The sequence below is a fragment of the Haematobia irritans genome, chromosome 3 (assembly GCF_050003625.1).
Source record: "Haematobia irritans isolate KBUSLIRL chromosome 3, ASM5000362v1, whole genome shotgun sequence".
Classification (NCBI taxonomy): domain Eukaryota; kingdom Metazoa; phylum Arthropoda; class Insecta; order Diptera; family Muscidae; genus Haematobia; species Haematobia irritans.
This window is the reverse complement of record NC_134399.1, coordinates 218,665,305-218,686,315: the sequence shown is the minus strand read 5'-3', so window position 1 is coordinate 218,686,315 and position 21,011 is coordinate 218,665,305. Positions and strand designations below refer to the sequence as shown.

The 21,011-nt window shown below is 34.2% G+C and overlaps 1 protein-coding gene and 1 long non-coding RNA gene across 2 annotated transcripts; both read right to left on the bottom strand.

The window, feature by feature from the left end:
* Positions 1-8,093: 8,093 nt before the first annotated feature.
* LOC142232183 (peroxiredoxin 2) lies at positions 8,094-15,067 on the bottom strand. Its single transcript, XM_075302900.1, has 2 exons — positions 14,926-15,067; positions 8,094-9,296 (listed from the first exon to the last, which is right to left on the bottom strand). Exon 2 carries the CDS (start codon positions 9,294-9,296, stop codon positions 8,712-8,714), a length of 585 nt encoding a protein of 194 aa, XP_075159015.1. The 5' UTR covers positions 14,926-15,067; the 3' UTR covers positions 8,094-8,711.
* Positions 15,068-15,886: 819 nt separating this feature from the next.
* LOC142231981 (uncharacterized) lies at positions 15,887-16,363 on the bottom strand. The gene is made up of 2 exons (XR_012720982.1): positions 16,262-16,363; positions 15,887-16,196 (listed from the first exon to the last, which is right to left on the bottom strand). It is a non-coding gene; the product is annotated as an uncharacterized LOC142231981 (long non-coding RNA).
* Between the last annotated feature and the right edge of the window lie 4,648 nt (positions 16,364-21,011).

Genomic DNA, 21,011 nt, shown 5'->3' with positions numbered 1-21,011 from the left:
CATTTGAAAGAACATCTTTTTGGAATTTGTTTTTTTTTCGGGTGTATTTTGCAGTGAAGCAAAGAAACTTTCTTTGTTACAACGTAAATATATTTTTCAGTGAATATATCTTCCATAGTAGATTAAAATCTATTAGGTGCGCATTTTGAAACCGGTTTCAAATAATTGGTGGGTGACATTACAACCAATTCTCCGCAGCGATTTATAACAAATGAAAGTGCAAGATTATGAAATACCTTCTGAGAGAGACCACAATAAAAAGTGAATTTAATATCTAGTCACGCAATATAGACTAGACCCCATCACAAAACAAGAGAGGATAACATGCCATACCGAAAGCTTTACGTCTTCTCGCCTCTTGTTAAATTATGCACGCTGCCGCCAAGGAAACATTCACATTGCACTTAACATTGACTGCCAAGAAAACCGGCACCTGATAAATGTGTGCGCTTCTTAGTGGGTTTGTGTGTCAGGCGGCACATGGTTGTGGTCGTATCGTTGTCTTTCGACGTCAGAGAGCAAATGAATGAGTTGAGTACAATGATCGCGGATATTATATGGCTATAGTGGCTAGTTTTAGTTAAGCTTGTGCGAAAACCTAATGTTAAGAAGATTGAATATTCAGAAAAAATTAGAATTTCTACTGCATTTTTTCCAGAGAGAATTACACCAAGTCAAACACAATTCATAAACACAAAGAAATTTCTTAGTAGAAAAATCTGCTAAAAAAAACTGCTGAAAAAGAGCTAGCAGTCACTGTTTGCTGAAATAGCAACAAATACTTGCTATTTTTTAACGAACATTACCTTTAAATATTTCTTAGTTGGGAACGAAGAAAAAAACTAAACTTGGGGCTATCGTAACAAAATAATGGCCAGTTTCTCATCTTCTAAATAATGCTTACCCGGAGGATACGCTACCGATTATTAAACATTGGGATTGATCAGCTGTTTTATCGACACCATAAATAGCAACAAGACATTGAGAAATCGGCCCTAAATAACAATAAGCAAAATGTTTGCTGATCGCATTTAGCAGCTTATAACCCTCTAATGACAAATCCCGCCTTTAGGCGGGCTTCATTAAATAAGGAAGCTTTTAGTAAAACACACCTTAAGACAACAAAAATGAATAAAATAATAAGAAAACTTAGTTGAACCTGCTCAAGAGCCTTTGTAGCATATACTGAATTTAACCGTATAATTTTTTCTTGATTAGCTTTCTTGCTTTTGTGTCGTTAACATTGAATATTTAATCAGCTGACAAAAATATTGGGGCATTAGAGGGTTAAAAGTACAAAAGCGCAGGAACATACAAAAAAACTTTTTTTGGTTCTTTCTTTGCTTAATATTTTAGAACCTAAAAGATTGACGAATAATCCGCTAGATAACAATGTACAAAAATATAATAGTAATACCGCAGTTTTTAGCAAACTTTTTTCTATGTGTGTAGAAATAGGTCTACTATTGAAAAAATTTACATTTCTTCGAATTCAACCAGCAAATATTCTCCCGGCATATTTAAAATGAAGACAATAATGATATTTTCTATAGTTTATGAAGGTTTTTGAGTTTCTTTAAGATTTGTACTTATTTCCGACTTTTTCCACATTTTCGACTTTTTAATCAATTTGTATACCCTTCACCACTATTGTGGTACAGGGTATAATAAGTTTGTGCATTTGTATGTAATGCCAAGAAGGAAAAGTCTGAGACCCATCGTTTAGTATACCGATCGTCTTAGAATTAAATTCTGAGTCGATTTAGCGATGTCCGTCTGTCTGTCTATCCGTCCGTCTGTCTGTATATGTAATTTTGTGTGCAAAGTACAGCTCGCAGTTTAAGTCCGATCGTCCTCAAATTTGACACAGAGTTTTACATTGGCTCAAAGACAATCGCTATTGAATTTGAAAAAATCGGTTCAGATTTAGATTTAGCTGCCATATATATTTATCACCTATCTGATCATAATTCACGTATTTATCAAAGTATTTTCTCAAAATTTCCGGAAGCCAAATATTTTGGGGCTTTCGTAAGATATGCAAAATATCAGCCAAATCGGTTAAAGGGTGATACGGTCAAAATTTGGTCAATATAAACTTTTCTTTTAATTTTGCATTTAAAAAACCTGAACACCCCTCATTTTGAAGGTGTGTGTGTGTGTAGAATGTTGCTCCTATTTTGATTTTGGAATTCACTCTTCAGTTGTCAAAATGCCGTCCAAGCAAGAAGAGCAGCGTATCAAAATTTTGCTTGCGCATCGCGAAAATCCGAGCTACTCGCACGCAAAGCTGGCAAAATCGCTTAAAGTTGCCAAATCAACCGTTACAAATGTAATTAAAGTGTTTGGGGAACGTTTGTCGACAGCCAGGAAGTCTGGATCGGGGGGAAATCGAAAACCGGAAGCCGCTGAGACGACAAAGAGAGTTGCCGGTAGTTTCAAGCGAAACCCTAACCTCTCTCTCCGAGATGCCGCAAATAAGCTGGGTGTATCGTCTACAACCGTGCATCGAGCCAAAAAACGAGCCGGACTATCGACTTACAAGAAGGTAGTGACTCCAAATCGCGATGATAAACAAAATACGACGGCCAAAGCGCGATCCCGGAGGCTGTACACGACGATGCTGACGAAGTTTGACTGCGTGGTAATGGACGACGAAACCTACGTCATAGCCGACTACAAGAAGCTTCCGGGACAGGAGTTTTATACGGCAAAAGAAAGGGGAAAGGTAGCAGATATTTTCAAGCACATAAAACTGTCAAAGAAATATCTGGTTTGGCAAGCCATCTGTACCTGTGGCTTGAAAAGCAGCATTTTCATAGCTTCCGGGACTGTCAACCAAGAAATTTACGTGAAAGAATGTTTGAATAAACGTCTGCTGCCTTTCCTGAAGAAACACGGTTGTTCCGTACTGTTTTGGCCGGTAAAAAGGCCATGGAGTGGTACGCCACCAATAACGTGTCGGTGGTTCCCAAGGACAAGAACCCTCCCAACACGCCAGAGCTCCGCCCAATTGAGAAATACTGGGCTATTGTCAAGCGGAACCTAAAGAAGACCAAAAAACTGCTAAGGTCGAGCAGCAGTTCAAGGCAAACTGGCTTTCTGCGGCGAAGAAGGTGGACAAGGTGGCTGTACAAAATCTGATGGCAGGTGTCAAGCGTGAGGCCCGGCAATTCGGATTTGGAAAAGCGAAAGCCTAACTGAATATTTTTCCTGAATTTTATACTAATTGAACTTGAAAAAGAAATTTAATTTGATTTTTTAAATAAACGATTTCACCGATTTACACGCGTTTTCCCTTGACCAAATTTTGACCGTATCACCCTTTATATGACCAAAAAAGCCAGAGTTTTGTCCTGATTTGCTTTTTGCACAACGAGTACGTTGAATAGTATTGTTAATTGTGCTTAATTTGGTTGAAATCCCATATATATCTTTCGTCAGATTTGGACTAATATGACCTCAAAAGCCAGAGTTTTGCCCTAATTTGCTTGAAATTTTGCACAAGGAGTACGTTTAAGAGTATCGTTCAGTGTGCCAAATTTGGTTAAAATCGGTTCATATTTAGATATAGCTCCCATATATATGTACGCCAGAGTAGGGGAAATAGGGTAGAATGTTTCATATTTTAGACCCATTTTCAATGGGAGTTTCCTCCAATTGACTCGATAGTTTCCACAGAGAATACATTTATTATGCTATAATCGACTCTTGATAGTGACCAAAATCGACTTTTAACGGAAATTAAAAAAAAAAAAAACAAACAAGTAAGTTATGCCTAAAGTCGGGCGGGGCCGACTATATTGTACCCTGCACCACTTTGTAGATCTAAATTTCGATACCATATCACATCCGTCAAATGTGTTGGGTGCTATATATAAAGGTTTGTCCCAAATACATACATTTAAATATCACTCGATTTGGACAGAATTTGATAGACTTTTACAAAATCTATAGACTCAAAATTTAAGTTGGCTAATGCACTAGGGTGGAACACAATGTTAGTAAAAAAAAATATGGGAAACATTTAAATCTAAAGCAATTTTAAGGAAACTTCGCAAAAGTTTATTTATGATTTATCGCTCGATATATATGTATTAGAAGTTTAGGAAAATTAGAGTCATTTTTACAACTTTTGGACTAAGCAGTGGCGATTTTACAAGGAAAATGTTGGTATTTTGACCATTTTTGTCGAAGTAAGAAAAACATATATATGGGAGCTATATCTAAATCTGAACCGATTTCAACCAAATTTGGCACGCATAGCAACAATGCTAATTCTACTCCCTGTGCAAAATTTCAATTAAATCGGGGTAAAAGATTGGTCACTGTGGTCATATGAGTGTAAATCGGGCGAACGATATATATGGGAGCTATATCTAAATCTGAACCGATTTCAACCAAATTTGGCACGCATAGCAATGCTTATTCTACTCCCTGTGCAAAATTTCAACTAAATCGGAGTTAAAAATTGGCCTCTGTGACCATATGAGTGTAAATCGGGCGGAAGCTATATATGGGAGATATATCCAAATCTGAACCGATTTCAACCAAATTTGGCACGCATAGTTACAATGCTAATTCTACTCCCTGTGCAAAATTTCAAATAAATCGGAGCAAACAATTGGCCTCTGTGGTCATATGAGTGTAAATCGGGCGAAAGCTATATATGGGAGATATATCCAAATCTGAACCGATTTGGCTGATATTTTGCAAGTTTTTCGAGACCCATAAAATGTTCGGATTTACGGAATTTGAGGAAGATCGGTTGATATACACGCCAATTATGACCAGATCGGTGAAAAATATATATGGCAGCTATATCTAAATCTGAACCGATTTTTTCCAAAATCAATAGGGATCGTCTTTGAGCCAAAACAGGACCCTATACCAAATTTTAGGACAATCGGACTAAAATTGCTGTACTTTGCACACAAAAATACATCAACAGACAGACAGACGGACAGACAGACGGACATCGCTAAATCGACTCAGAATTTCTAAGCCGATCCGTATACTAAAAGGTTGGTCTATGATTACTCCTTCTTGGCGTTACATACAAATGCACAAACTTATTATACCCTGTACCACAGTAGTGGTGAAGGGTATAAAAAATTGGATACACTTAAACAAAAATAAAAAAGGGATAAAAATATGAAATAAAATATCATTTTATTTGCATATTTAGAGACCTTAGATTTAGTATTAATCTAAAAAACCAAAAATTAAAAAACATTAAATTTTCGATTTTTAATTATATTTAAAGACTTTTCGAATAATACTAGTACATATTTTATTGTAAATTTCATGTCTCTTTTCAAATATTTTGTAAAAAATTCCCATTATTTTATTTATCCTTACTGTGTATGGAACACAGTAAAATTCAGAAATTTTAAATTTATTGTGGACATTGTGTAAAAAAAAGAATTTTTATACATCACCTCAAAAGAACTTTTTGTGCAGTGAAATTCATCTCAAGAAGAGTATTTTTGTATGCACTTTAAAAGTAATGACTTAGGAAGAACTTAAAACGAAACAAGTATATACGGCCGTAAGTTCGGTCAGGCCGAAGCTTACGTACCCTCCACCATGGATTGCGTAGACACTTCTACTGAAGACTGTCATCCACAATCGAATTACTTGGGTTGCGGTAACACTTGCCGATGGCAAGGTATCTTAAAATTTCCTAACACCGTAATATATACCACATAGTCCATACGTCGTATATATTAAACTAAAAAAGGCCGATTAAATACGTATATAATTAAGTTTAAAGTTTCTATAGAAATAAAATTTTGACAAAATAAAATTTTGACAACATTTTCTATAGAAGTAAAATTTGGAAAAAAATTTCTATAGAAATAAAATTTGGAAAAAATTTTCTATAGAAATGAAATTTTGAAAAAAATTCTATAGAAATAAAATTTTGACAAAATTTTCTATTGAAATAAAATTTTGACAAAATTTTCTATTGAAATAAAATTTTGACAAAATTTTCTATAGAAATAAAATTTTGACAAAATTTTCTATAGAAATTAAATTTTGACAAAACTTTCTATAGAAATAAAATTTTGACAAAAATTTCTATAGAAATAAAATTTTGACAAAATTTTCTATAGAAATAAAATTTTGACAAAATTTTCTATAGAAATAACATTTTGACAATGTTTTCTATAAAATAAAATTTTGGTAGATTATTTTTGGCTCGAGTGGCAACCATGATTATGAACCGATATGGACAAATTTTTGTGTGATTGGGGATCGGCTATATATAACTATAGACCGATATGGACCAATTTTGGCATGGTTATTAGCGGCCTTATACTAACACCACGTTGCAATTGTCAACCGGATCGGATGAATTTTGCTCCTCCAAGAGGCTCCGGAGATCAAACCTGGGGAACGGTTTATATGGGGGCTATATATAATTATGGACCGATATGGAACAATTCTTGCGTGTTTGTTAGAGACCAGATTCTAACACCATGTTCCAAATTTCAACCGGATCGGATGAATTTTGCTCCTCTAAGAGGCTCTGGAGGTCAAATCTGGGGATCGGCTTATATGGGGACTATATATAATTATGGACCGATGTGGACCAATTTTGGCATGGTTGTCAGAGACAATATACTAACACCACGTACCAAATTTCAATCGGACCGGATGACTTTTGCTCGTCCAAGAGGCTCCGGAGGTCAAATCTGGGGATCGGTTTATATGGGGGCTATATATAATCATGGGCCGATGTGGACCAATTTTTGCATGGTCATTAGAGAACATATACCAACACCACGAACCAAATTTCAGCCGGATCGGATGAAATTTGCTTCTCTTAGAAGCTCCGCAAGCCAAATCGGGGGATCGGTTTATATGGGGGCTACATATAATTATGGGCCGATATGGACCAATTTTTGCAAGGTCATTAGAGAACATATACCAACACCACGAACCAAATTTCAGCCGGATCGGATGAAATTTGCTTCTCTTAGAGGCTCTGCAAGCCAAATCGGGGGATCGGTATATATGGGGGCTATATATAATTATGGACCGATGTGGACCAATTTTTGCATGGTTGTTAGAGACCATATACTAACACCATGTACCAAATTTCAGCCGGATCGGATGAAATTTGCTTCTCTTAGAGCAATCGCAAACCAAATTTGGGAGTCCGTTTATATGGGGGCTATACTTAAAAGTGGACCGATATGGCCCATTTGGAATATCATCCGACCTACATCAATAACAACTACTTGTGCCAAGTTTCAAGTCGATAGCTTGTTTCGTTCGGAAGTTAGCGTGATTTCAACAGACGGACGGACATGCTCAGATCGACTCAGAATTTCACCACGACCCAGAATATATGTACTTTATGGGGTCTTAGAGCAATATTTCGATGTGTTACAAACGGAATGACAAAGTTAATATACCCCCATCCTATGGTAGAGGGTATAAAAATCATTGACATTTTGAACATTTTGTTCAGGTATTACTTGTTTATAACTAGAATTTCCTAACTATTTACTAGGAAACTGTGTACTGAGCAATTTATTTCGCAATTATATGACGCTATTGAGTAATACAACAACAGCATAATATTAGCGAATACCCATAGTGTATTCAACAACTGAATGGAATACATTACCATTTGTTTAATGACAAATCTAGAAAGTTTAAATACTCCACGCTATGTGATGGCGATACATTCATAAAAACCATTATAAAGATTAATAATGCCGAGACATGACGTTTGCCCTCCGCCTATCAAAAGAATCAGAACCGTGTGCACTTCAACCGGCACCCGGAGTTATCAAAAACATAGTAAAATTATGGGCTTTAAGGAAGTGAGAATTCCCAATGTGTTTTTATCAATTAGAAAGGGGGTGTAGTAAAATGACACATTCACCGATAAAAACAAATCGATTTTAAAATATATATAAATTCAGCAATAGTAATAAAGCAATGGAACAACACCAAGACATATGAAATAGTGACTACGAGAAAAATCAATCTAGGTAGGTACAATACTCGTGGCTTTATGGCATACCTTTGGTTAGTAACTATTGTCCACTTGGAATAAATGAAACCACTACCAGTTGTTTGTTTTAATATATGTAGTTATTTTTTAATTTATTATTGTATGTAGTATATGTGAGAGCCACTGATATAATATTTCCAGTTTTTTTTGTAAGCACAGATAAGTGCATTTATTGATATACTTTGCAAATACCCATGTAATCACCGATTTGGTGAATACAGGTGATTATTATAGGTGTATTCTATTACATAGGGATTAACAGCGCTACATATAATCATATGGATTGCAATATATATAAAATGATAAAAACCTAAACAAAGTTGTGAAACTTTTATCTAGGGCCTCTTTTTGCATGTGTTCAATGGAAATTAAGATCATCATACATGGAAAAAAATGTAGTGACATGAGGATTATTTGTTTTTTTGGGGCATACGTGTGTGATTCGAAATTTCAAATAGAAAAAGAAAATCTATTTTAAAAAGTGTTTAACTGCCAGAGTTAAAATCTAAATATGTATATACGTAGTTATCTTTTAACAAACTAAACTGGTATAGGTTGTTTAATGATGGATGAGTGAGTCATATCAATCGTTTCCATCACATCTTATTATTGTATAGGTTGTTGTTGTTGTGATAGGATCTGCTGTTCATCGTAAATTCGATTATTACAACAACATTTATGAAGCGGCAGCAAAATATTCTTGAGACTTCTTGGGATCGGCGACCATTGTTTTTTGTCCGGGCTTCCAGTTAGCTGGACAGACTTCACCATGTTCATCGGTGAATTGAAATGCCTGCACTAAACGCAATGTTTCATCAACATTACGGCCTACGGGCAAATCATTGATGGTTTTTTGACGCAAAACTTGATTCTTGTCGATGATGAAAAGACCACGGAATGGAATGCCAGTCTCTTCATCCAATACGCCATAGTCACGGGCAATTTTCATTGACTTATCGGCCAACAAAGGAATATCCATTTCACCCAAACCACCTTGTTTGCGTGGTGTATTGATCCAGGCCAAATGGGTATATTGGCTGTCAGTAGAGCAGGCAATGACTTCACAGCCAATGTTGCGGAATTCAGCGGCACGATCAGAGAATGCAATGATTTCAGTAGGGCAAACAAAAGTGAAATCCAATGGATAGAAGAATAACACTACATATTTGCCTTTATAGTCGGCCAAAGAGATATCCTTAAATACACCCTTGACGACGGCGGTACCCTTGAATTGGGGAGCTGGTTTTGTCAATTTAGGCATCTGAAATGGGAGGAAAAAAGAATTGCACGGACATTAATAATCAAGTAGTAAATATTTTCCAAATGTATGGAATAACACCCAAGGGATCCTTAGGATTTTGAAAAAGGAAACATATTAAGGTCATGTATGACTTTTCGATTATGTTAAATTTCACTCTCTCTACTTTCCTTCATTTGTTTTCTTCCAAAACTGAATTAAAAATCATATAAAAAAAGTTTCTTAAAAACAAATGGATGTTTTTTAACAACACTTTTATTTACAAGTTGGGAGGATCCTCACACGATATGTTCTTTTTTGGATATTAAACCCTTCAATATTTTATTTGTACATTTCATAATAACATGTTCAATTGGAATGTATTGCAAACTGTTTTTTTTTTATTTTAATCGTTGCAACCTAATGCAAATTTTATTGAATTTATTTTAAACAAATTTAAATATATTTCTTTTATTGTTTGAATTATTAATTATTATTGATTTTCATTAAGCAATACTAAGCTTTCGTCGTAAATATACAAGGTTAAAAATATATTTGCTGTTAAAAAATTATTTAATTTCTGCAGGAAATTTCTAAAATTTTAGAACCTCATATTATCTACATCCAAATAGACTAAAAAATGGAAAGCAAATAGTTTCATTTATGGTTTAATCTGGAAAATGATCCTTTTCTGGTTGTAATGGTGAAATATTAAGAATATGTCAAAAATCGGAGTGAACTTTTCGTAATCTTCAAATTCGACTAATCGATCTTTAATTTTGACCAACATCAACTTTTCATAATAGTAGAAAATTCATTTACGTTATAAGTCAAAATTTTAATAATACAATGAGGATATTGGTAAATTTGTAAATATTCTACATTTAATATATTCTTAGTTTTAAGTAGTTTGTTATGAATATTTTATTTCCATAAAGTTATAAAAAATAAACCATCGACTTCCCGAAATTTTGCAAAAAGTTTACTTTTTCTAAAAAAAGTCGCTTTTTGCAATACCAGAAAAGTTTGTAAAAAGTCAAAAATGAAAAACTAGACTTTATAAAAATTAAAATAAAAAAAGTCGAGAAAGTTGAAAAACTCAAAATGTCGTCTTTTTTCGAGGCACGGATGACGAGTGGCTTTTTTGAAATTGAAACAAAGAGAAGTCGCATGGAGCAAGCCAAACCATGAAAATTTGGATGAGGGGGGCAATTCTTAGCAACCCAATTTGACGTGGGGAGTTGTGAGACTGTGAAAGAACATTCTCAACTCAGCGTGTAGTATATGCAATATTTCTGTGCTTCCCCAAGTAAAAATAATATTCTTCCAATCTAGCCGAATTGTCGAAATTATATGTTTGAAGAAGCTGATGAGATAATCCTTAACCCTAGACAGTCATCGTTCATCAAAATGACAACGAGTAATTTCATTTTCGATCCAAACTGCATTTTAGTCGATTGGGAAATTGGGATTGGGAAAGGGTAACTCTTATGAATGTGAAAACCTTCGTCCTATAAGTATACTTCCTGCTCTTTCTAAAGTTATGGAGCATATACTTAAGTATCAGATAGTGGGGTATATCACATCTAGGAATTTATTGAATAGTAATCAGTATGCATATAGGAGGGGTTATAGTACGACGGCTTTGCTTTTTTGTTTGACTGAACATGTGAGATGTAGTCTTAATCGAGGGGAGAACTGTGCTATGGTGTCGCTTGACCTGTCTAAGACTTTTGATCGTCTAAATCATGCATTATTAATTAACAAGCTTAGGGCGAACTATGGATTTTCAGGAGTTGCGTGTAGACTGATTCTGTCATACTTGCATGGAAGATCGCAGTTCGTGGAATTGAATGGGCGGAGTTCGGGTACTGCATTCTTGAGTTGAGGAGTACCCCAAGGTTCTGTACTTGGACCGCTCCTGTTTATCATGTTCCTGAATGATTTTGTTGGATGCTTTGAACCTAATTTTGTTAGAGTATATATGTATGCGGATGTCATTCAAATTGTATTTACAGGTGGGATGGAAGGTCCGGATAGTTTGGAGGGGCGCATGAATTCTGCTCTTGATATTGTTTATTCCTGGATGGTTGATAATAGTTTGGTTATTAATGCACGTAAGACGACGGCGATTATGTTTCAGGCGGGGTATCGCAATGTGACCTATCCGCAAATCAGAATGTGTGGTGAGGTTATTCAGTTTGTTCAGACGGTAAAATGCTTCGGTATTACAAGTGATGCGAATTTGGATTTTGGACAACATATATCTTCCCTCTCAGCGAGAGTGACTTTGGGACTAAGGAAATTATACAATTGTGGTATATACTTCACTGAGCGTGTCAAGCGTATATTGGCCCATGCTTTGCTGATGTCTCAGATTAACTATTGTACCGAGGTGGTATATTGTACGTTTCAATATAATAGGTCAAAGATTGCTCTGATTCTGAACAGGGTAGTGCGTTATGTTTTTGGGTTGCGTATTTTTGAACATGTGACAGATAAGGTAATTGATTTTCTTGGTTCTTCATTTGAACCTTACGTTTTGTCACGGAGATTAATGTTTTTCCATAGGATGAAAAGAAATGGGTTGTTACATGAACTTCTTCAGGGATTTGTTCTTTCCAGATGGGTGAGAAATCCCCAGGTAATTATACCCCGAATAAATTGTTCCCTTTTTGAGAGGGGGTTTATTGCTACTAAGGGATTTTGGGCTTCCTGAGAATCAATTTAGGAACTTGCTACTGACTAGTTTGAATGAATATATTTAATGGTGGCTGTTATTTACCAATGGTAGGTGTTAGTTTATTTTTATTAATATTAGTTTTCTATGTGACTTTGGCCAAAGTGAGGAAGGTGGAGTGGTAGGCATTGTAGGGTAATTTAAGTATTAATGATTAGTATTGATAACTTTACAATTAGTATTAATGTATTACTATTTTTAAGAACAATACAATTTATTGGCCACGAAGGCTTACTGTATTGTTAAATAAATGAAATGATAAATTTCAGTTATATTTTTTCAAGCAATTTATGAATTTTTGTTTTATACTAATTAAAAATAAATTGAATAAGAAAATACTCAATTTTTGTTTTCATTTTTGCTGACAATGTAAATTATAGCGTCTTGAAATAAACCGTATTCAAAATGACGAATGATGGCGTTAGGTTAGGTGCAGCCCGATGTATCAAGCTCACTTAGACTATTCAGTCCTCACCCGATTATCGGATGAGCCTTTAACCAGTAAAAATTTGTAGTTTCTACTGTTTCATTTGGCTCCATAAAATCATGACCATTTCTCTAAATGGAACAATCCAGAATCATAAAATCTTCCAAAAACTATGTTTGCGGGTTATCGAACTTTTTGTTTGTGTCAACTAACAAGACTATAATCTATATTCAATCTCATATTTCAATTCAACCCACTTATGTTATCTCCTCCAAAATAAATCAAATATGCAATAGGGTGTTGTGATTTTTATTATGCGTATTTCAATTAGAGATGTGCACGTGATACTAGTTGTCGTTTGCGAGATCAGACAATCGTTGTGCGTTATTCAACAAAAAAAAATCTGCTGGTGTGTGTAGAAATGTTTGCAATTTTTTTGCAGGGAAATATCTACTGCTTTCATAATGCTCACGATGTTAACTATGCTGACAGTTTAACCCATACAAACGAATTTAGTAACACCTACGCCATTATTTTTTTATTCCATAAATTCGAAAAACCAAAGCCATATTATTTATAATAACGGGCCTGAATTAATCATTGAAATATCTATAAATCTCGCAATAAGTATACATCATATAGATGTTCAATGATGCTGTGATTCCCCATCTATTAACCACAGTGACGAACAGAATTGTCAACATTTATTTGCATCTACAAATGTTTAAATATGATGTGAATTTCAAATGGAACTACAGAATTAATTATTTCCGTGATTCAGGTTAATCGGAAATTTAGTTGGGACTTACTGGAGGTATCGTGAGTCATTTTATTTCCATAGAGTTATAAAAAATAAAACCCGAAATTTTGCAAAAAGTTTACTTTTTCTAAAAAAAAGTCGCTGTTTGCAATACCAGAAAAGTTTGTAAAAAGTCAAAAATGCAAAAACTCGACTTTATAAAAATTAAAATAAAAAAAGTCGAGAAAGTTGAAAAACTCAAAAAGTCGTCTTTTTTCGAGACACGTATGACGAGTGGCTTTTTTTGAAATTGAAACAAAGAGAAGTCGCATGGAGCAAGTCGCACTGGAGGTATCGTGAGTCACGAAAACTCATTCGTACATGTGACTTCTTCCAATTTACACGACCCATGTATGTATGTCTCACTCAGAAAATGAATCTGATCCGTTTCTGTCGGCGGCCGTTGACACAAAATTTTTGCCTTCAGCGAGGCGGCTTAATGGCTAAGCCGATATAAATTTGTCTATTCGGGTGCGGACAATTATCCATTATAAAATCAATTTGAAGTTATCCGAATGGCAATGAGGCTAGTTGTACAGCCAATATTAAAATCAATAAAATCATTCAAATTTTCTGAGCTGAATTTTAGCAAACTTATAACAACTTCATTCATACTAATTATGGATGAAAGGTTCAAAATTTTGGCAAAAATACAATTATTAATAACTTTATCTGATATAAATTATATTTTAGTTTAATTGGCGGCTAAATTTGAGTCGAGATTAGTTGACATATTCGGCGAGGCGCCGAGCGGCAAAAAATAGTCGGCGGCTTCATTTCTGGTCCCTGACTGGCAAAACATTGTCGACGGGGGATCCCAATATGTCATGCGTGATTCAATAAAATTTCGTGAGTGACATTTCACAAACGTGCTCATCTCAAATTTTTAATTTTGATGGTTTCACGGACGAGTGTTGAAGATATGACCCTTTCGGGAAATTGTTAGTTCACATAATACTCTATATGTAGTACAAAGTTCGAACTGTTTTCGTATGCCTATAATGGTCGTCAATCTTCCCCAAATAATTACGCAACAAATACTTGCCGGTTAGCAAAGGTCACTTCCCTTCACAAATCAAACTTTTGAAGATTTTTATCAAACCGGTTTTTAGGTAGTCGAAAGTTTTCTTTCAAAACTAAAACTTCCCAAATTTCTTTCCATCATAAAGCAGCAAACAATGGCTATGAGATGGAACAAATATTTGCAAATAAAATGAGGGACCAACACAATAGTTTGAGAAATCGAAAAACCATGTCGCAAAAAAAACGGCTGTTTGTCAATGTGTAAGTGGGGCCATTTGAGCTTTTTGCAAAAACAAAACGCATGCAAGGGATGGCGGCGAATAGTGTGAAATGGAGGAGACGTATGAGAGACGCAACAATCGTCATCTTTCCCTTCTTTTTAGTTTGCGAAACAGAACAATGACGATGCACATCTATCAGTACAGACTAAACTTAGTTGTTGTTTTTGTAGTTACTGTAAATGAAATTCGAAAATTTTCTATAAAGTTCTCTTTGTTTGCCCCTTAGCCATTACTATCTGACAATATATTTTTGCAAAACACAATTTATTGAACAATTCCAATGGTTTTGAGTCATGATTCCGCATTATTCATAGATTCCCCTCCTTTGGACAATGTGGGATTCCCAAACAATATTACATATTTACTTATCTTGCGGTACTCACCTTTAAGTTTTATTTGATATAAATTAAAACAACACTAACAATAAATTAGATATTTTTGTATTCTCTTCTAGAGACCGGCAGAAGAAAAAGCTAACCGCGTTTTCAAATTTCCGTTTCAAAAAATCAAACTTCAGCCACCAAAAGGCAAATAACAACTAAAAACCATATAGCGCGAAGAACATACCTAGGAAACATTATCTGCGGCTACAACAACTTATATCAACTGCGCCGTCATTGTGGCCGCGATAACAGAGAATATTGGATAATCGATTATACATAGTTTATGTTATCCGTTTATATGCAAACACAACTATAGCGGCTGTCGGTTGTTTCTTTTGTTTAGGTGTGTGAACATTAGGGCCAAAGATTATCTGAAATAACAAGATGTCTATACCCAATAAACACAAACGTTTGAAAAATGCTAAATTTCAACAATTTTTCAAACATTTTTTCAAAGGATTAGAGTAATATTCAAGTTGAGAAATTGTTGAGAAAATCGCGTTCTCAACAAAAAACAGACATTACCCTCAACAGTGAAATTCAACACATTAGCAATAATATCTCAAGTGTTATCCTTAAATTGAAATGCATCGCTACTCAATAATTTGTCAAACAATTTTCGATGCGAGTCAAATTCAAAATTAACATCGTTGCAAATACTTTTCAACCTAAATTTGTATGAATGATATCCCCACTTCAAATTGAAAGTCAAAGCCAAAATTCTATGAATTTTGTATAATTTATTCATTTTCATCAAAATAAAATATATAATAATACACTACACTACATAATACACTACAATATCAATTGATAAATAATAATCTTATTAAACATATCAACAAATAAGAACAAAAAAAAAAAAAAAAAAAAAACAACAAAACTTTAAATATCTTAAACATTATTAGTAAACACTTTTGCATTGATAATTCGTTTTCCTTCCTTTTGGTGTCATAAAACAGCATTAAAATTTATTAACAAGCGGGCAATTTGAAATTAGGAACGTACTGGACCGCGTGTTAGAATTGATTTCCAGCAGAAGGAATTCACAAAATATCCATTTTAAACTGATAATAGCATATGAATTAAACTGACGATGTGATGCCCATTTTCATCCAGAAGTTGTTGATTTCAACAATTTGTTGTTTTTAACAATTTTAATTGGTTGCACTTGTAATGTTTCTGGAAACATTTTCTTGTCGATAAGCCACTCATTTTTCATTGGTCAGCTTCTTAATGTTTGCAAGAATGTAGCATCCAAAAATTTTGGTTTTCTGCAAAGAGATTTAAATTTAGTGACTTTTCTAAAGTGTTGATTTAATTTTTCATATTGACGTACCAATTATTATAAACTATTTGAAGCAGTTCCAGTTAATTGTCCACCATTTTTTCATCGGTCAGCTTTTTAATGTTTTCACGAACGTAGAATCCATAATTTTAGTTTTCTGCAAAGAGATATACATTTAGTGACTTCCTTAAAGTTTTATTTCATTTTTTATTTTCACTTACCTATTTTTATAAACTATTTGGTTATTTGTCTAAAATTTTCCATTTTTTTTATTTCTTGCAATTGACCACGAACTTCGTTGCACAAATAAGTATTGAAAACCACATGGTTTTTTCGTTGCATTTTAGGGTAGTGTTTTGTCAAAGTTTTCTCATATTATCTTTAACAACTTTTCAAAGATTTCGTCAACATTTTGGCAAATTGGAAGTAATTCGCAAACAATTTGAAGATGTATTGAAGATGAGCTATTTCAAGTCAAGTTGAATTTATGTTGAAAATTATATTTACCCTCAAACTGAAAAGTTGTTGCATTTGAAAAACGCTCATCCTGTGTTTATTGGGTATGCTTCCTATTTTTTCCATAGGCTCATGAGTTTAGGTCCATACATGTATGAGAGAGTTGGAAAAAAATGGGTATGATGTTACGAATCTAATGAAGAATTTTCAACTTGGTTAATACGCCTGTTTTTGCACACTTTTTCATTCAACATTTATGCCAAAAGAAACTACTTCAAGTAAATTGTGTTTATTTTTATTTTGTTGTGTCTTTATTGGTACCGTATCTTTACAAATTACATTGTCATACAAGACATAATGACTAATATGGTTTATTTATAATTATATGATGATAAAAATGGCAATTTAACGGCTAAACTGGAACTTAATACCCACCCTAAGTCATTAAATCATTAAGAGATGTCTATTATGCTCCCTGGTGTTCTTTCTGCGTTAAGTTTTCTACAGTTTTTCTGAGAAAACAGGAATTTTTTCTTTACAGTTTTAATTTTGGAAACACTCGGCCAATTCAAAATGTTTTCATTTTTAACTTCTTTATTTGTCAATTGTTGTCTTTTTTATCTCTTTTCTTCGTGTTATTGTCTAAACGAAAAATTTTAGAGTCACAAATTATTATACATTATTGGTCTCCCGAACACAGCTAAAGAGGAATTGGAGAAAAATGTTTCAAAGAAACCTTCCAACAAGCAAAATAGATAACGAACGCGTGCGAACCTAAATTCATGCACTTTTATCTATTCAAGAACAAGAGGCAATTTGGACGTCTTGTTATAATTACAAAGTCTTTGACTAGGGCTGTCATTCGGGATCGATTTTTATAAATCCCAGGATTTCTTAATATTGAATCCCGAAAATTTCGGGATTCTTTAATTCTGATTTTCAGCTTGAAAACTGAACGTAGTACTTACCTACACACGCGGTCCTATCTTATTGCCAATGAAAAACATCTCTCACAGTCGACACTGGTCTAAGGGTCATTTATACTGAATGAAGATACCAACTTATTAAAAATAATCCTAAAAAGCTGCAAATTAAAAAAATTTGATTATTTTTTCGGGATCCCGAAAAATCCCGGGATTTCGGGGCGGCCCTAGTGAACACCACCATACTCTAACCATAGCTAATATGTATATGATATGGGAACAAACACCAAGTTATAATAAAATTTGCCAAAACTTGGAAATTTAAGAAATATCTAAAGCAAAATTATAGAAAAAGCATAGAAAAAATTCCCCTTCCATTCAATGGAAAACTAGGCGAAAAGTATTTTGGAATTCATCAAGTACTTTGTAATTTATTACATGTGGATTACTTCAACATAGTTCCCTTCAAGAGCGATACAATGATTATAACGACCTTCCAATTTTTTGATACCATTTTGGTAGTACTCCTTCGGTTTTGCCTCAAAATAGGCCTCAGTTTCGGCGATAACCTCTTCATTGCAGCCAAATTTTTTCCCTGCGAGCATCCTTTTGAGGTCTGAGAACAAGAAAAAGTCGCTGGGGGCCAGATCTGGAGAATACGGTGGGTGGGGAAGCAATTCGAAGCCCAATTTATGAATTTTGCCATCGTTCTCAATGACTTGTGGCACGGTGCGTTGTCTTGGTGGAACAACACTTTTTTCTTCTTCATATGCACAGAAAAAAATTTCACGAAAATTTTTCCAATTAAAATTTTAATTGAGTTTTAAAAAATATTCAATTAAAAATTTAATTGATTCAACAAATTTTTTAATTGAAACAAAAATCACAAAAATTAATAATATCAATTAATTTTTTAATTGACCTTCAATTAATTTTTTAATTGATACTATCATTTCTGTGATTGAAGACATTTCAATTAAAAAATTAATTGGATCAATTAATTTCGTGATTGATTTTTTAATTGAAACAAAAATCAATCACAAAAATTAATAGTATCAATTAATTTTTTAATTGGATCAATTAATTTTTTAATTGACCTTCAATTAATTTTTTAATTGATACTATCATTTCTGTGATTGAAGACATTTCAATTAAAAAATTAATTCGATCAATTAATTTCGTGATTGAACCAGAAAATAATTTTTTTGTGTGTGGGGCCGTTTTGCCGCGATTTCGACCTTCAAACGCTCCAATAACGCCATATAATAGTCACTGTTGATGGTTTTTCACTTCGCAAGATAATCGATAAAAATTATTCCATGCGCATAATCATTACTTTGCTAGCGGGCTTTTGAGTCTTTCCACGCTTCGGAGACGGTTCACCAGTCGCTGTCCACTCAGCCGACTGTCGATTGGACTCAGGAGTGTAGTGATGGAGTCATGTTTCATCCATTGTCACATATCGACGGAAAAACACGAGTTAACAGCTGCAAACACCGCTCAGAATCGTCAACACGTTGTTGTTTTATGGCGGCACCCATTTTGTTTTCGCGCGGCACCCATTTTGCACAGAGCTTCCGCATATCCAAATATTGATGAATGCTATGACCAACACGTTCTTTTGATATCTTTGAGGCCTCTGCTATCTTGACCAACTTCATTTTACGGTCATTCAAAATCATTTTGTGGATTTTTTTTATGATGTTTACCGACGAAACCACCTCTTTCGGGCGTCCACTGCGTTCACCGTCCTCCGTGCTCATTTCACCACGCTTGAATTTTGCATACCAATCAATTATTGTTGATTTCCCTGGGGCAGAGTCCGGAAACTCACTATCAAGCCAAGTTTTTGCTTCCACCGTATTTTTTCCCTTCAGAAAACAGTATTTTATCAAAACACGAAATTCCTTTTTTTCCATTTTTTTCACAATAACAAAAGTTGCTTCACAAAAGACGCTCTATCTCACAAACTAATTGACTTACAGACGTCAAATTTTGACACGAATCATTTGAAGGTTGGTAATATATAAAAATAATATGTATTTAATACTAGCGACGCCATCTATGTGTGTATGTTTATTGTTTTCTTGCATTTTTTTAATTTGTGCTTGTAAAGAATCTTACAGTGTGTCCAATCGATACGAATTGTCGGAGATGACTATCACTTCTGTGATTGAAGACATTCCATTTAAAATATTAATTGGATCAATTAATTTCGTTTTTTGGTGTTCAGGCGAACCTCTGTCATAGTGTTTATGCGAACGTGTAAGGTCCGCGTAATGCGTCTTGCAGTCTATAAGTGTTTTTAAAGAATCTTACGGTGTGTCCAATCGATACGACAATTCGTTGATGACTAAATAATCGGTAAATGTGTTATCGATCCCATAAACATGCAGCAGTATCGATTATGTCTTTGGACTTAACTTATAATTTGGCCAATATATGGGGTATGTTCGACACGACCACTGTCGTCCGTATAAACTTATACTCTGCAAGACACATAAGTTGTGTTCGAAGACATAATCGATACTGCAGCTTGTTAATGGGATTTATAACCACGGTTGCCACTCGTCCAAAAAATAATCTACCAAAATTTGAAGAAAATTTTACCAAAAATCTATCAAATTTAAAAAAAAAAAAATATTTTGATTTTCTCTAAAAAATTTTGTAATATTTTGATTTCTACAAATCTACCAAATAGTAAAAAATTTACCATTTTTGGTAGAATTTTACCAACTGTGGCAAACGTGTCTATAACTCATTTATCGAAATTTTATTTATCTCCGGCAATTCTTAGCATTCGTTCACATTGTAAGATTCTATACGAACATAGACATTCCGTCCGGATAAAGGCCGGTATGCACCTCTAGCGAAATTTTCGGTAGCAAAAATTTATTTAAGTCTACAACAAAAGAAACAGGGCTGTGAACACAAATTTTAAACCAGCTAATCGCTTTTAAAAATTGTTAATATATGTTCCAAATATTCCTCAAATAAATTGTTTATTATTTACAGACCTTTTAAAACTTTTACGCACACAATGATTGTAATAAATTAAATGTTTGCTGCCAAAATATGCTTTTGACAACACTGTTAGTTTCATTAGAGGTGCGTACCAGCTTTCGAAGTTGAACGCTACCGAAAATTTCGTTAGCATAAATAGCAATGCATTTCTTACGGGAATGAAATTTTTCGCTAGAGGTGCATACCGGCCTTAACCTTATAGTCTGGACGGTGCATAAAGCACGTAGATTTTTTAAAAGAGAAGTTTCCACCATTGACGATAATTGAAACTGAAATCGATAGTTATTGCTATGCGAAGTCATCACATTTTGCAGACGAAAGCTCTATCATTGCATGTAAAAAGGTAGAATTACATACCATACGTTCAATGCGTACAATGCGTCCGATGATTGAAGAGT

Excerpts from the sequence above, each read along its gene's own strand:
- LOC142232183 (XM_075302900.1), bottom strand. The coding sequence starts at position 9,296 with ATGCCTAAATTGACAAAACCAGCTCCCCAATTCAAGGGTACCGCCGTC.